This window comes from Pholis gunnellus (genome assembly GCF_910591455.1).
Source record: "Pholis gunnellus genome assembly, chromosome: 14".
Lineage (NCBI taxonomy): Eukaryota > Metazoa > Chordata > Actinopteri > Perciformes > Pholidae > Pholis > Pholis gunnellus.
Genome location: NC_136541.1, coordinates 10461064 through 10478328, shown reverse-complemented (window position 1 = coordinate 10478328; position 17265 = coordinate 10461064). Strand labels below are relative to the sequence as shown.

The following is a 17265-nucleotide window of genomic DNA, read 5'->3' as shown; positions in this document are numbered from 1 at the left end:
CAATAGATTGTAGTTTTCTGCCAGGCTAGCTGCTTCCCCTTGCTCGCAGCCTTTGTGCTAAGCTAACGGTCTCCTGCTGTAGCTTCATGTTGAATGAACAAATATGAGAGCGGTAAGTTATCAACATTCTCCTTTCTCTCTCAACTCTTGGAAAGGAACTGAATAACCATGTAACCAGGGTACCCCAGGGTTTTAAAAGTGTAAAAAAAGAGAGCTTGCCATGAGTCAAGTTTCATCACCTGCAGCCCGAGCAGATAAAGTGACGCCGGTAACGGCACAGTGGCCACGTAAATAAAGTTATGGGCTGTAAACTAAAACCACCTTCCTGATATGTACAGTTAGCTGAACTAGCAAGCATTATCTGATGGAAAGTAACTAATAACATTTACTCAAGTACAACTAAAACATACTGTACTTTACTCAAATACAAATTTGAGGTACTTGAACTTTCCTTGAGTATTTATATTTTCTGCTATTTTACTGCTCTACTACATCTCAGAGATACTTTTTTAACATACTTTTTCCTGCACTATATTAATGTATCAATAAGGCTTTTGTTGTCTAAGTGGTATTAAAAAGGCCTTAAAAGTATTACATTTAACCTGGACAACACCTGGAGTTACCTGGAGAACACCCTGAGTACCTAAATTTGAACTATTCCTTTAAGCTGCTTTGTAGTGAGTAGCCTACGGCTAATTTGACTTTATAATAATTTGTGTAAAAAAAAAGCTCTAATATGACTTTTATTTTAAAAAGTAGCATTAAGCATCTATCATTTTATTTATATCAATGCGAGTATTACTATTTGAAGGGCCTATTAATTTCTACCGAAGTAAATGATGACTCTAAACTATTTCTCACGCTTGAGTCTTCTGCTTTTTCATGTGCTGTACTGTCTTTTATTTATGTAATTCAGTTACTCTGTTGACGCCAAAGGACCTCCAGCTTATTCCCACTGTGACTGCAGCATTTTCTGCTGTCACCATGAGCGGTTGACTGGTGCTGGTTTCATTCAGGAGTGGGTTTTTTTAAGAGCATGTGTTTCATGTTAGCCGCCATTCTTCTAATGTGAATATCTACTGCAGTGCATGCCTTGTTTAATGACCACTTCCTGCATTTCATGGACTTAAAGAGAGTCATGTGATTCACTAAGGCCTCGATGACACTAAAGTGTCCTGGAAAGACAGCATGCTGTTTTAAATATTAACACCTTAAGATATAGTCACTGTTTACTCAAACTAGACTGTAACTAAGTGTATATTTGATGTTTTATATTAAATCGAATAAAAAAAAAAAAAATTGCTGGATTTTTTTGCTGCTGCACTCGTCTCATCCCAAAATTCTCCCATATAGAGACTGATAGGTTGTACTTGAAATTGCATACTGACGTACTGTGTACTACACACTCGACCATCAGGGGGCGACTCCTCTAGTTGCAAAAATAAGTGTGATTGTAAAGAAGTCTCTAAAAAATGACCGGAGTTCTTACTTGATTTATGACCTCAATCGCTAGTTTCAAGTCTTCAATACAGCATGATGTTCATTTCGTAAATGATGGTTCCATTTAAAGTAACATAGATGAATACCAAGGCGCTGTGCGGTCTTGGAGTTGTACATGTTTTTGTCTTACAACTTAAACCCTTTCACAGTGTGTTTTCAGTTCATTAAACGTGTTTCATGTCTTATTCAGCGTTTGAAGGTACTTAGCTTCACCCTCTCGTGTCACTTCTGATCGCAAGAACCAAGATGGCGACGGCCAAAATCCCGAACTCGAGGCTTCAAAATGGCAGCAGACCACAAACCAATGGGTGACGTCATGGTGGCTATGCCCACTTTTGCCACACAAAGTATGAATAGCGTATTCGTTCCAGAGCCATCTTACATACTAATCCTATATCATGAGATGTGCCGCAGGAAAAAACGTGGCGACTGAATTGAACATGTTTGCTCTGGGCAGAAGCTGCCAGGTGTTTCCTATTACACATCAAAGAAGAGGTTCTCTATCATGAATTCAAACAGTTGAAATTATATTAGCCGGGTAGTTAACCTCCTAATGGCCTTCCTACGCACGTCCACCGACATCCCCTCTTATTCTTAATGTGCTGCTGCTCTGCTTTGGCACAAGACCAAAAAGCATATTACGACCCTGGGCATATGTTCTATGAAAACCAGTAGACCCGTTTATGTTATTGTTTCAGCCTTTGATGTTATGACTCCCAGGTTAGTGTCTGTTATAGATTATTCAATAAATCATGACTTTTAGGGAATTAGTGCCATTATTATGCAGGTTTGTGTCTTGAAGGTGCTGGAGTCTAAAGAGCGCTGGAGTCAAAAGAGTGCCGACACAACCATTTCCCGCTCCAGTCGTCTAATTCTCTCTAGTTCAAGGTTGCTTGACCAGATTTTACTATGAATAAAGCATGAGCTGCACAGTTTATAAACTAAGCCTGAATCTTGAGGAAAAACCTTTGTCAGAAACTAGACAGAAGACAACAAGCAGACCTGAGTCGAGTGACAAAAGAGAAAGAAAGCGTATGATGAGACAAATGAAAACCACCTCCGGGCTGATGGATGACTTGCTGGGTGAGTTATGGTGGTCTGACGATGATAAACGTTGAAGGAAAAAGGTCAGAGCCCCACCGGATAAAGAGTGGGGCTCTGTCTGGCAGGGCTGGTTGCCCTTACACATTAGCACTCTGGGTAATAGAGCACAGATGGAGAGAAAGACAAGCGTACGAGTGTGTGGAGTTGGTATGGGTGTGTCTTTAGGAAGGGCATACATTCGTTTGTATGCATGCATGATGGAAAAACAGATGTTAATGATTAGGTCCTACCTAGAAACATTATCACATGGCTTTGAGAATTTTTTGGGGATTCTCTGCCAATTTTCACCTGCCTCCATATGCAAAAGAAATCAAATGTAAAAAGGAGCAAGATGATTTAGTCCATTAATCTGTGAAGTCTTACATCATGTTATATGGGGATTGTACGGAAATGATTAGGGAATGAGGGTCAGAAAAGGGGGAACGTTGTGAACAGTCTGACATATTTAAGATATATCTATTTCATTTGAAGTTTTCCTTTTTTTAAGATTAATTGCAAAAAAAGATGCTTATTGCTTTACCTTTTTGGGTTATTCATTTTGAATAGAGTTATAGGCTACAAACTTAATACTTTTATTTTATATTGAGATATTAGGTGAATGGTATTGCAGTTTTTATTCTTATTAGGTGGAGGATATTGTAGTGTTTTTTTAAGGGGTAGGGTATTGATTTTTTTTTTTTTACACTCCGCACCTTTGTGTTGTATTAACAGGCATGTGTGGTGCACACAGCCCTCTCAGCCAGAGAGATAGGCAGGCTGTCAAAGTGTAGCATGAGGTGGCCGTAGGGGCTACTGGGCTGCATACGGTGCACAGGCTGTGGATATACAAGGAGCAAGAATGTGCAGAAAGCAAGTTTTTCTTCAAACTTTGCCCTTCATACTGAAACAACCATTACATACATCACGGAATATGAAGGGAAAGAAAGATACAGAGGAGGAGTGGGAGAACGAGAAGTAGAAAGCGGGGGGGGGGGGGGGGGGGGGGGAGAAAGTGAGAAATCTGCATCTGGAAGCAGTTCTCACTTGTTTTGAACTTTCTTTCCCCCCCTCTATACGCTTTTAAGGCGCCCACTGTTTCTGTGCTCTGTAGAAAGTCTAAATGTTTTGCCCTAGATGTTGTAAAAAAACGAAACGCTTTTATATGGCTCGAGTTATGAGGCCACCACAACTAAACATTATGAAGCGCTAGGCAAAACACTAAGTCTTCATCGTTAACATCAGAGCAAAAGGTTTAGAATGATACCAAAATGTTCATTAAACAGTAGCATGAAATAGGTTGTGCAATTATAAAGAATATTATACAATTGATTTCCCTATGATTTCACTAACTGTCATTTCTTCCTGTAATGCACAATATACAATACTGCTTGTGGTGAAATACTGCCCTCTACAGGATATAAAAATAACTTTTTGATGGAAAAAATTATTACTGCATACGTATGCCACATTTTTTTAATGCCATTACAACAGGTTAACAATAACTTCTTTCAGAATTTACTGTTTTGGTTTGCTATATGACAATACAGCTGTAGATATCAGTCGTATACATTACTGTAATCTGGGGTTTAAATATAAATTATGCTATAATTCCATACATGGATGCAGACTGTTTATTATCAGCGGTTGTCCTACAGGGGTTACAGAGCAAAACACATCGCTTTTTTAATGTTAGTATCATCGTCTAATGATGTTAAATGCACAAATCAGGTCCAAGTTTTACACAACTGTTATGTAGGACTATAACTGTAGTAAATCTAAATGGAGTCAACTGTCTCATTAAGTGTGTAAACGTGAGAGGCAGCATGTTAGCTGTGACTAAAAATAACACTACAAACAGTTAAAAATCCCACATAACATTTAGGGACGTGGTTACAAAAACCCAAATACTGCATACTTAAAAAGAGTGTAAGCTTTTGGATATCAGGGTAATATATTCATGTATAATTATTTCTCTAGTGTACACAGATATCAGAGATCAAAAGTGATAATTCGGCACTTAAGTGTTGAGTGTTGCAGCAAAAAGCAAATTGCATCGCTATCATCTTATGAAAGGCATCTTTGAGGCAAACGGTTAATGGATGACGATGAGAGAGATGAGTAAGGTGTCAAATATAAGCGGCCACATCATTTATAATGAGCAGCAGCTTAATGTTCACAGCCTTGGGATACGCTTGAAATGGTGGACTACAGCTGAAACATGGACAATAATGTGAAGCTGTTGATTGTGAATAAAGAACTGGATTAACACTATTCATTTGGATAAATACATTAACACGATGCTCAGCTGCACAAGTTCCACATACTTTCAACAATGCTGCCATAATGTTGGTAAAGGAATAACATTCATTGTATGTTGGAATAAAACAGTTAGAGAAATGTATCCAAAGACTATGAATGCAAGTTTACCATTTGTAAAACACTGTATAACATAATAATGAGTTGGTTTTTGGTCCATGCTGCAATGAGAACTGACTGTCACCAAGACGTCCACGAAGGGAATGAGTAAGAATGGTAAAAAGGAGTATGAAGAAGAAGAGGAAGGATGAGAGAGGAAAGACTGTGTCACGATGGTTAAATAAGGCCTGCAGGAAGAAGGGGAGAAGATTTAGTGCAGGATCTCGATGAGGAGGCGTTTGAAGTCTCCACCACACTCTGAATCCAGAGCGTCTTTCAGGGTGACATCGTATTTCTCCAGGTACATGTCCTTCACCGTCTCCAGGTCGATCTGTGGGTTAACAAGATAGCACTGCTGTCACAACAAAATCCCTCTTTTCAACAGCTGTTTTTTTTTTTTTTAAATGGGAATGAACATTCACATGTTAGTTTGGGTAATCTGAAAATAAGTTAGACGTTTGACTCGCCTCAGAGCGGCCTACAATCATCCGAATGAGTGTGTCTTCATCGGTGCCCAGTCCCTTCATGGCGGCATTAATGCGTCGGGCAAAATACAGCTGCGGGTTCTTAGCACACCTGACTTTAAAACACACACAAAAGCAGGAAGTGTTATTACAAGAACTGATATTTGATTTGAAATGTCATGGCTGTTGAAGAATCACAGTATAACCTACCCAGAGTTATGTAGCACTCCTTAAGAGTTCCTGTTGCTTCAGAGTTAATGGTGTCTAAAATGTCTGTTCCTGAAAGCTGCAAGTTTTTTTTATTATTATAAGTTAACATGATAACTTATAATATTGATAGTGATGTAAAGCCCATTAGAAGCTTTTTTTCCTTACCGACTCATAGGCCTTAAAGGTGGCCTGAAGCTGCAGGTGGTTTCTGTGCGTCAGGATGAAGGTGAAGGTGGACTCGTCAGTGCCAAATCTGCCTTCTCCTGCCTGACAGTCACAGAGGAGGAAATAATGCAGTCACATTGTAGAGTATTAAGGATAATTCCTGTTTTATTACAAACTTGTGTATGCCAACCCCAGACTTTAGCATCACACTGGTTCCCCACATCACTGTCTCTGCACACATTTATATTCGTACAGTGTCATCAGCGTGAAATTTGAGATGAAGCTTCACACATTACTTGTGAATTCCCACAAAGATCCCACAATGCTGTTCTGTAATAAAAACCACAATACAGCATAACCACGAAAACAAGCTTTGATTTAATAAGATCTGTACTTGTGAGATTTGCCAGTCATCCTGGGCTCACATGCTCGAACATCTAAATCGAGGATCACATTACCCTTCCAAAAATACTGGTATTATTTAAACGGCAAAAACTCTAATTTGAAGGAATCACGCAGCACCTGGGAACGTACCTCAAACAAAGATGTGGCATCCTGTTCGGCTAAATCCTCATCCACGTCATAGCCCTCGTCTCTGCTCGCCTGCAGATATGAGAAGAGGGGGGGGACACGGAGATGTGGAGATGTGGAGGGGAAGAAAGGTTTAAGTGGATGGATAAGGGAGGCGATGCTTGTATAGAGAGTGAGGGCAAATGTTTAGTGAGTGGAGGAAAGGTCAAAAAAATGGGATTACTAAATAATCTCAGGCATTTAATGGGATAACAATCATCTGCTCCACATCAATTGGAAATATTTGAAAGGCCTCTTTGGATAGACGTCGCTGTAGAACATGAGTCACACTGCGTTTGTCTTTTTGTTCTGGGGGAAGGAAGAGAGAGGGGAAGCAGAAACAGTTGGCATCGAGGCCGAAGCATGCCAATGATGTGACGAGCGCCGAACGTCTCAGTGGGCGAACCACAGCATGGACAACAATTGTGGGAGCCATTATCAAAAGGGAAGAAAAGTAGTATTCTTCTTCTCTTTATGGCTTCCGTCCAGATTCAAGACGTCCACCTAATTGTGCTTGAATATGTGGGGACTCTTTTTTCTTTGTGTAGTGCAATTCCCCTTGTAACTATCAATGCTAGAAGTGTTGTTTGTGGTTAAATAAAGCTAAAAATAAAGAGTCTTCACCTGCAGCAGTGACATCAGCAGGTTCTTCACGTCTCCACTGGTGTCATCCTCAATGTCTGCCTCCAGATCACGCTCATGCACTGTAAGGTAAGAGGAAAATATAGTGATATTCTTTACACCATCAGCAAATGTACAATATCTGTATTCAAGTCCTAAAAGCAGAGTGCTACAACATATGTTGCGTTAAGTGAAATTTGACCCTGAGGGAGGATACAATCAGACTGTATCTGTAGCCAGCAAGAGAAGAAATCATGTCTCATTACACCATGATTCACTCCTAAAACTGAAACACCCACAACATTATGACACATATAAAACTTGGTATGTATCAGTTCCACATGCTGGTTGAGTTATGAGTCTTTTCAGCGTGAGAGGAACATTCCTATTGTTAACTGTTTGTAAGCTACATGACTCATTATGGAAGAAAAAACTCACCCTTTGCATAAGTGTCCTTGAAGCACAAGATGTCCTGTTAGAAGTAAAATAAAGATGACACTGTCAACAGTGAACAAAACAAAAAATAGTGTGTATCCGCCCCGTGATTCAGATCCACCACAAAATGTAATGGGTTCTTTCTTGGCTCATGCTACAAGCTTACAGAACGTTTCATGAAAATAGGGCCGGTAACAAACAAACATAAACAATACAATAATGACCTCCCCACAGCTTATTAAGTTACTCTATTGTTTTATTGACAAAATACATTTGTTTAACTATAACAACCTATTATATTGAACCTTTTCAAAACCAGATGTAAGAATGCCTTATTGTGGTATGTGGTAGCCAAAATGGGGCCCATACCATAATGTTTTCTTTGAATAGAAACTCAAACTGGCAGTGACTGCATAGAAACCAAGGCATGAAAATAGAAACATGGAGTATTAAATAATATATATCCCATATTGACAGACCTCATTGGTGGCTGTGCACAGGATCTCTACCAGTACGTCTTCGTCCGTGCCCGCCCCCTTCATGGCCTTCCTCAGCTCCTTGGCGAAGAAAATATGAGGAGACTCCAACATGGCCATGGTGGCATTCTCAAAGCTACCAGTCAGCTCCTTCTTCAGGACCTCCTCCAACTCCTGAACAAAGACAGAATTAACTGCATGTATGTGTGTGAGTGTGCGTCTCAGAAAGAGAGAGAAGACGTGTAGGCAGGTACTTACGTCATCATACTTCTCAAAGTAGGCCTGTTTGATCTCCACACGCTGAGCTGCAGAGCGATTGGCCAAGATCTGAATAATGGCCTCTTCATCTGTGCCTGGAGAATAAACAGCAGCACACACAAGGATTGACATCAGGCTGCTTCAAAAACTGCTTAACTATTATATTTTACTACTACCAGACACACAAGACTTAAGACAGGCCTTTTATTAAAATGGCTGCCGTCAGGCGGACATCCGTCTGTTAAAAATGGGGTGAAATTGCTGTTTTTATGTATTGAAAATTATGTTAAATATTCAAAATACAATAACCTCATGTCATATCATTTTGCATGTCATAATGAGGTCATTTGAGACCTAAATTCTGTCATAATTATGCTAACTTATTTGATTGGCTGGGTAGCTGCAACGACGGTAAATTAAACCGAACTGATCAAAGAGGTGTATCCCAGTGGACAGGTCTATCTTTAATTACCTTGAAAATTAAGGATTTCTGTTGTTGTTGTTACTTTCTGATTTAGGAAAGCTATAAGTTGATCCGTTGTAAATGCAGTCTAATTAGGTGATAATGGATGCATCAATGACACACAAATAGAGATACGGCGTGACTAAACAAGAACCAATCACACAACTACTTGTAGAGGAATGAACACAAGCTCCGTTCACTTACCGCAACCTTTGCATGCTTTTCTGATGGCCTTGATATCAGCGGTCACATCGAAGTCCTCATATGGGACAATGGTAGGCTAGAGAATGAAAAGTGTTTGAATCATTGGAAATATAAAAATCATTTATAAAAACACACGCTTGTATGTAAAAATAAATAAATAAATCTAATCATGATCTCAACACATACTTTGAGGAGTCATGTTAGTAAATATATACGTATAACATATATACATTATGTTTTTTATACATGAATAAACCTGCTGTATAAAGTGAACGCCCTCCACTCAAAACAGATTAAAGAGTGGGGTTGTGGAGGCTCCATTACATCACAGCACATCCAGGCCGCAGGAAAAGGGTGCAGCCTGTGTGTGATCGCTGAGTCATGGGGCAGCAGCACTATGCAGTCTCCTCTCCTCTCCTCTCCTCTCCTCTCCTCTCCTCTCCTCTCCTCTCCTCTCCTCTCCTCTCCTCTCCTCTCCCACCCTCCGTTTCATACAATGCGGCCTTATTGATCAGCGTTTCTGGTAAATTCCTCCCTGCTGCTGCTGCTGCTGCTGCTGCTCGCTGGGCTCACTCCCTCTGCTCAAATTAACTGCGCGAGTTTGCCTTCTCAGTACTGACTGTTTACAAGGGAAAAGTCTTATTTTCGTGTCCTGAAGACCAATTACAAACGCAGTCTATTGAAAGGCTGCCTGTGGTACAAAAAGATACTTCAGTGGACTTGTTATGACTGTATGATTTATATGTATCAAACCCGATCTCTCAGAGCTGTAAAAGTAGCTGATGCGTGAAGTCACCCATTGCCGTTACATTGCACTGATTAACAGCTTATTTTGGAAGTTACAAAGCGAGAGGAAATCCAGTTTTCCTACCTGCACGTTGCCCATGTTGTTCCAGACCGCTCTGTCCTGTTTTAAAAGTGACAAACGGGAGTCGTGTGTCGTCCTGGTGTGTGGTGCTGCTCTGTAGTTGATGTGATTGCGTGTCAACTCGGGTCGGATGTGCCTGAAAGGACTCAGCCCTGTCCGGTGCGGCGGGGGTGACGTCACTGCCGTTCATTAATTTGGCAGGAAGGGAGGGGAGGGGAGGGGGGAGGTCTACTATAATAGAATGGACTCGCTGAAACATCAATGGATTGGTTCTTTTGAATTATTTGTATTAATTAGTATTTTTTTTTACTAGTACTCATGTGCTTGTACTCAAGTAGCCTAATTGGGTATGTACGCCTATTGCTACTTGATCTATTTATTTGTTTATTTGTAAGGGAGAAGTACCGAGGAACATTGACAGTTGCAGAAGCAGTGTCTGAAGTCGCTCGTGTATAGCTAAAGCTAATTCACCAGTTGTCACCGTCAGCTCCACCTGTCTCAGCCACGCCCTCCTCATCAGTCCAACGCCCTTCACCTGTTCACTCACCTGTTCACTCACCTGCCTCTGATCACTAATCAAGCCACTATATAGACTCCTGCCTCTCAAACACTCATTGCCAGATTGTTCTACTTGCTATTCCATGCCAGGCTTTATCCCGGACTGATTTCCTGTTGTTGACCCTTCCTGCCCCTGATCTACCGGTCCCGCCTGACTCCCGGTAAACTCACCAGCCTTCTGTTCCTGACCTGGATTCATTCCGCCTGCTGCTCTGCCAGAGACTTTGATGTATCAGTCTGTACCTGTTAAATTTATAATAAAAGCCAACAGTTCCTGGAATTTTGTGTGCTGCAGGTCCACATACAATCCGTTACACCAGTCCCTTGAAGGGCGTTGATCGTTTTTCTCTTTAAAAGTGCATAAACAAGAACAAACAATGCATAATGCATAATGACTTGGGTACACACATAACGACTAGTTGGTGTCATGATTACAGTTCTGGCAAAGTTTTCAAAATGTGACTGAGAACATCAACAACCATTAAGTTGTCTAGCAACGTGTTGTGTGCGGGCTACGCAGTGTGAAAACACTTTTTGCTGATATTGTTCCACTTGTGTAACTATAAGTTTACTTTTAATGAAATAGATTTTGTAGCCTCTTCCTCCCACACACTTAAAGATATATGCAAAAGTAATGCAGTAATGTTTACACAGAGTAGGCTATACATTTTAACTTTATTTTACTTTTACTTAAGTATCATTTCTTTTAACTATCCATACTTTATTTGAGTACCACATTCTAGTACTTGTTTCACCTCTGGTTACCAGTCATTAAGGAATTATTTTTATTGTGTACAAAATGAGCATCTTATAAAATATGATGGTTTATACATTACAACTTCCAAACAGTAACCCAAGAAAGTTATGGTTTTAAGATTAGCTCAATCTCAATCAGGCAAAACATTAAAATCCTGCTTACACCATAATACAAAAGTAATAACAGTTTTCATTAAATACTTAATTGTAAAAGCATGCCTTGTAATGGAATACTTTTAAAGTGTGATTTGTTTTTTAAAGTAAAATATAGAAGTTTCTTGAACTCGAACCCTGAATAACCCTCATTGATTCTCAAATCTACACTAAATTATGATTGTATCAAATTAATTCACACGATGGTTGACTCCCTGTTTTAGGAAGGCTGCATCATCACCTGTTATTAGGTAATTATCATGCTTCTAATGTGAGAGCAGAAGTTTTCAGATCTTTTACTGAAAGTAAAAGTAGCAATACTCCTTTACAAGGGCAAGTCCTGCATTCAAAAGTTTTACTCAAGTACAATTATCATCAGCAAAATGTACAAAAGATTCAATTACACAAGTACTTCACTTACAGTACTAAATAGTTCCCTTCCACCTCTGACTAATCTAGACATGAAGAGTCTCATTTTCCTCATGGTGGCAGTGTTGCACAGGCTGCTACAATTAACAGAGAACTAGAACTCATTTAGTTGCACTTCAGATGTGGCAGCAGGAGCAGGTATTTCAAGGTTGTAAGAGAAGATGTGTTGCTTTGTATTGAGCAGTTTTTCAACCTTTTTTAACTATTGATATTATTGAAATATTGGTGATGTGGATTGTTTTTTATGGAAAATGTACATTCCTCTTGTCAATTTCAGTATCTACAGTGCGTAAATATGGTATTTTGAAAGAATTATTTAAAACATAATGATGATAATGTTGTTTTATATATGGTGATCCATCGATGACTGCATGTACGGAAACCACAAACCCTGATGACGTTAAGATCAAATGTTTTCCTGAGGAGATTCAACCACAGTGCACAAGAGAGGAGTTGGACAACGTGTTTTAATTTTGACGGACACTGGCAGGAGGTCAAGATATTATTATTATTATAAACCTTTCACAAACAATATTGAAAAGACCAAAGATATGAAAAGCAAACTGGGGTTTTATAGAAAGATTTCATCCAGAATTGAGAACGGGGTATTTACTGAATGTACATGCAACACAATATGAATGTACAATATAAATACTCCCATGTGGACGATACAACATTTTGTAACTTTTTGGAGCAACACATTACAGTCTAACTAGCATAGAATACATTTAGTGGGCAAGTTGCAACATTCCATTTCATACAGCCTAAAACCATCCGATAGAAATAAACATGTGAAGGTTAGAGAGTTGTGATTGTTCATGTTTATTACTTTATGGACGCTTGACGAGGTTATCTTACACAGGAAGTTCTTGGTAAATACATGACAACGTCTGACATCTATATCTGAAAACCCCGTGTGCTCCTAATTAAGTATTTCATAATATATGCAATGATTTTTATGCTTTCTGGTGACTTTGAGTGTATCATTACTCTGTGTATTTTCTCTGTCATGCACACATAACCGTAATGAAGCTGAACCGACTACCGTGTGTGACTGCATTTCAGTAGGGTGCAATTTGGTGGGTGGTTTATTACAGGACAGTCTGGACAGAAATGTGGTCTGTTGTTGTTGGAGATGGCATTAAAATGTTAAATTACTCATCTTCTGTTCGCGATAAAATGGCAAAAAAAAAAAAGCTTTGGTCATGCATAGTTGTGGTTTTAGCGATTGAATATGTGGACCGCTTTGAAGGAAGGTGCTTTCAAGCAGATGTAAAATGGGCAACTAAGTGACAGCGAAAAAAAAAAATGCATTATTCACATCATCCTCCCTCGTCAGTCTTGGTTTCGGTCCCTGAAAGACTTCATCGCATTATTTTAGACATGTGGAAATACTACAGCCTCTTTTGAGAAGGGACATCCAGGGCATGAGTAGCGAGTAAACTGTAAATAAATATCAACCGAAGGGAGAGCCTCATGGATATTTTAGCACTGCGACACTGTAACTGCACGCCATTTGAAATATGTACGTACATTATTGATAGCGCCGCACATCATTTCAAAAGCCTTGTGTGTGTGTGTGTGTGTGTGGTACGTAAGGAGACGCATACCGTAAGCAACATCAAAAATGACCCTGTCACAGTTGAGTACAAGTTAACCAATGAACATTTAGTTATTGGATGCTTGATAGCTTGCCACATGCAATGGCTTTTCTAGAAAAATACCGACTGTATATTTTACTGAAACATACGGTTTGTCTCTTATTTTAAAATCAAGCTGTATTACAATCCTTTTGCTAATCAAACAGCTCATTTTCATGCCATGAATTATATTTTTGGCCTGAAGCTAAGGCGTCATAGCTGTGTCTGGGGCTTTGGTCCTGCTTCTCACAGCTCGTATCGTATTGTTTCCTTAGGTCTTGTTTGTCCCTGCCGCCTGCTTGTTTTCATCATCAACATCTGACGCATCAATCTCCGCTGGCTTATTGCGTAACGTAGACTATCATCAGCGTAACAATAAGCTCATCAGGCGAAGCATTTACTGTGTTTGTGACTGATGATTGTCTCACCTGCTGGTAAAATACAGATATGATTCATTTTCAAATTACCTTGATGTACTCAACGTGATAAAACATACACACAATGTAAAGTCCGACGAATGTGCAAGCAAAAGTGTAGACTAAAAATTCCTCTAAAGTGACTTCAAAGTTGCATTCACTGCAACGTAATGACGAGATGTTGGCTATTCAGCAAATATTTATGTTTAGATTGCATCAATGGACAGCGGAAAATAAATGTTCTTCCCCTTTTTTTTCCCCACTTGGGTCATCCGGAGAAAAATGTTCCCGTCAAATGCAATCTAACATCTTTGTCGTTGGGTAGCTCTGCCCTCTGTGCTGTCAGTCTGTGAATACAAAATAAAGAATACAATCATCACAGCAGTCGTCATGCCCTCTCCCCAGAGTCTTGCTCCTGAATGTCCCAGGGGCAAACATCAGCCACCATTGCCCCGCTGATGACTGCAGGTGTGCAACTAGTACTCAAAGAGCTCTCTTTCTTCTTCTCTGTGGATTTCTTAGTCTGAGCAAAGCTGGTGTGTGAGGGCTCGGCGTCCCGGGAGAAAACCTCCGCCCTCCTGACCTCCATCACTTCTGGGTCTCTGGTCGAGCTCCTCCGCCGCTCAGAAACCGGCCCGCCGCACTCCGATGACTGGCTAACGCGCCTCCTCTCCGATACCGGCTTGCTGGATGAGCTCCGTCTTTCTCTGCTCTTCTCCTTCGCTTTCTCCTTCTCGGCTTTGTGGTTGGACGAGCAGGAGCCTTTCCGTTTCTTCTTGTGCGTGGTGGGGCTGTTGCAGGACTTCTCCTGCTTAGGCGAAGGTGGGCTGTTGTAATCCCACGGGCAGATCTCTACCATCAGGGAGGGAGGCTGCAAAAGGCTTCCTGTGGACTTGGAGTGGTCTGAGTGGAGCCCCTTGTGTTTCCCGTCAGTGGGCGTGACACTTTTCTTACGCCTGATCCTGTCTGGGGAGATGGAATCTGAATCTCCTCCCAGCATGGGCTGCTCATCGAAGTCCCAGGGACAGACGTCTGGCTTAAGAGGGAGCGGTGACCTGGGTGGTCGAGGTTTCCGTGTTTCCCTGCCTTCCTCCCTTTCTCCTCCTCTATCTTTGGAGCGGCGTCTGTTGGAAGGGGACTGCCCCGCTTTCTGCCTCTGCTGGGACCGGCTACCTTTGCTGATTCCAGAGCTGCTGCTGCCTCTCCGGTCTGTGGTGGTTTCTCCAGGAGCAATGGAAACATGTTTCTGGGTCTTTGCTTCAGGAGGAGTCTGTTGTTCTTCCAGCTCCCAGGGACAAGCCTCGGACACGTCGTAGAGGTTCCTACCCGTCTCGGAGCAAATGGATGGCTGGCTGCCACTCACCTGTTAAAGTCAAAAGATAAAATATCCACCCAATAAATCACCTGTATGCTCTGTTAACCAAATTATTAGAGAGCTACAATGTCCATAAGCGTTAGCTTATGTCTTCAAGTCCATTTGCTCACTTTCAAACACATTTCAAGGCCTTCGTCAGAGCATACATTTGCTCAGTTGTCATGGAGATGTCTTGGTTGTATTAACACTAACCAAGTATGTACATTCTCACATGACAACAAAGGATTTTTGATGTTTCACCAATTTAATGTTGACTACAGCTGCTGCATGTGATGTCATGCGCCACTTCAATCTCAGGAGCCTGCCTTCACGCTGTACCAGCAGAGATGTTTGGGTGTTAAACAGTTTGTTCTAAATGCTATATATATCAAATGACTATGTGACATATACGCACAGATATATACCAGCGAACTCTTTAGTTCAGTCTCCCTCATCAGTGTTCCAGCAGGGCAGCTGTTTTCAGTAAAAGTCTGGTGAACTGACTGAACATTACCTTCAAAGCATTGTATGGCAGACAAAGTCAGCGACTAGCTGGTGAACATAGTGGAGCATTTATCAGCTAAAAGGCCATATATTTCCCCCAGGCATTTGTGTAGACCAAAACAGAGCTAACAGGAGAGTGAGAATTGGACTTAACCCAATAATGTTCTATGTCTACTTTGTGTAAATAGGCATCTGTTGGCTAACGAAATGGCTTTCCCATATGAGCTAAACAAGTGATAATATAAGAATGTTGTGTTTACAGCTTTGATTAAACCTGTCTAGCCAGTTTTCCCATTATCCACTTGTCTTTGTCGACCAGAGAAGCGAATAAAAGAAACGAGCCCCAACTCAATCCCTCTATCCTCGTCCTGCTCTCTGATGTCCTGATCTGTGTATAAAGGTCTCCCTCCTTTAAGATGGTATTACAATTCCTGGAAAAAGCTGGTAAGTGGAGGTTAAGATTTTGAGTTATGAACTACTATTTCCAATGTAAAGAATACAATTTTGATCAAAAGGTATTTTCATTCAAAACAATAAAAAATAAAGTCAGATTTGAGGAGCTGTTAAAACAGAATGTTTAGTATTTTTTTCACGAGTGACTTTTTCAATCTGGGTCGTTCAATCTGGTTGAAGGAATGCCAAAGGCCTGGTGATAAATTAGAAGGTTAATCCTTACCCATTACCCAATTTTCTGTTGATGGACTAATTGATAACTTAAGTAAACATTTCATCACTAGAGCTAAATAACATGGTAATGCTTTAATCGATTTGGATTTGGGATGTAAATGTTAACAGTATACCTGTTGTTTCATGATTCCCATCTTCATGGGTGTCTTGGAGTACTCCACTGACTGACTAATGATCATCTTGGGGTAATGCTCAGGGGTCTCATCCACCTCAGACAGCATCCTCTCCTCCTGTCCCTTCGGACCCTTCTTACTGGTGTCCTCCACGCTTTGGGTCTTGTTGGTCAGCCCCGGCATTTTCTCCTTGGCACTCGCAATCACACTCAGAGACTTCTGCATGATGGAGGTCCGCAGGTGGACGGGCTTCTTCTCGTGCGTCAAGTTGTGAGCGCTGGCCGATTTCCAGAACAGTGGAACAGACTCGATGGACTCAGCCGGTTCCAGTCTCGGTGGGGTGGCAGATGGTTCCAGCTGCTTCTTGGTGTGTTTCCGGCCAATCAGAGAACCCAGAAGAGATCCTTCCCCACCACCTCCAACGGGAGTCATATTGTCTCCTGCAGTCGAGCCAGTTTGACTCGCAGTTTCTTCATCCTGGTCACAAACATGGTCATAGCTGAGCGACTTCTTCAAGCCTATGACTTTGTTCTTCAGGGAGTCGTCCCGAGGTTTGCCTGAGGAAAGATTAAAACAATAAAATGGCATCAAAGTGGAATAGATTTACTGATATGACTATACTTTTTAAGTGTTGTTCGCAGCCACACTGCTAACTTTCAGACATGTTGGGCATTGGCCTGGGGTGGTTAGGGTTAGGGAAGACCATTGGTCAGGGCATAGGACCTGAACAAGTTGGGTTACCGTTAACAAACGCAAGCATGGATGCCTGGCCAATCCTAGCGCTTGCATGCTAGAAAAGCAGTGGGATTCATAATAATGCTGTGTGTTTCTATGGATGGTGATATTTGCCCATCAGTCAGTCATTCTGCCAATTTGGTCCAGACTGAAATATCTCAGCAACTGTGGTCAAAATTACACGATGG

At 41.0% G+C, this 17265-nt stretch overlaps 2 protein-coding genes across 4 annotated transcripts in view; both read right to left on the bottom strand.

Moving 5' to 3' along the window:
* Window positions 1–4042: 4042 nt before the first annotated feature.
* Window positions 4043–9850, bottom strand: anxa13l (annexin A13, like). Of its 3 annotated transcripts, none has more exons than XM_079173722.1 (11): window positions 9736–9850; window positions 8865–8940; window positions 8198–8292; window positions 7943–8113; window positions 7467–7500; window positions 7032–7111; window positions 6372–6440; window positions 5838–5939; window positions 5673–5748; window positions 5466–5578; window positions 4043–5329 (listed from the first exon to the last, which is right to left on the bottom strand). In XM_079173722.1, the coding sequence occupies exons 1-11, from the start codon at window positions 9748–9750 to the stop codon at window positions 5210–5212; spliced, it is 951 nt and encodes a 316-aa protein (XP_079029848.1). In that variant the 5' UTR covers window positions 9751–9850; the 3' UTR covers window positions 4043–5209. The 3 variants fall into 3 exon arrangements, with proteins under 3 accessions (XP_079029848.1, XP_079029849.1, XP_079029847.1); XM_079173723.1 differs by having other exon boundaries at window positions 7943–8110; XM_079173721.1 differs by having other exon boundaries at window positions 7943–8292.
* Window positions 9851–14072: 4222 nt separating this feature from the next.
* The window catches only part of gpr158b (G protein-coupled receptor 158b), a gene marked incomplete at both ends in the record, with an annotated part of 52304 nt that continues 49111 nt past the window's right edge, over window positions 14073–17265 (bottom strand). The window contains 2 exons of the mRNA XM_079172875.1: window positions 14073–15047; window positions 16343–16899. Of these exons, the coding sequence (XP_079029001.1) occupies window positions 14073–15047; window positions 16343–16899 (1532 nt within the window). The remainder of the gene's footprint in view (window positions 15048–16342; window positions 16900–17265) is intronic.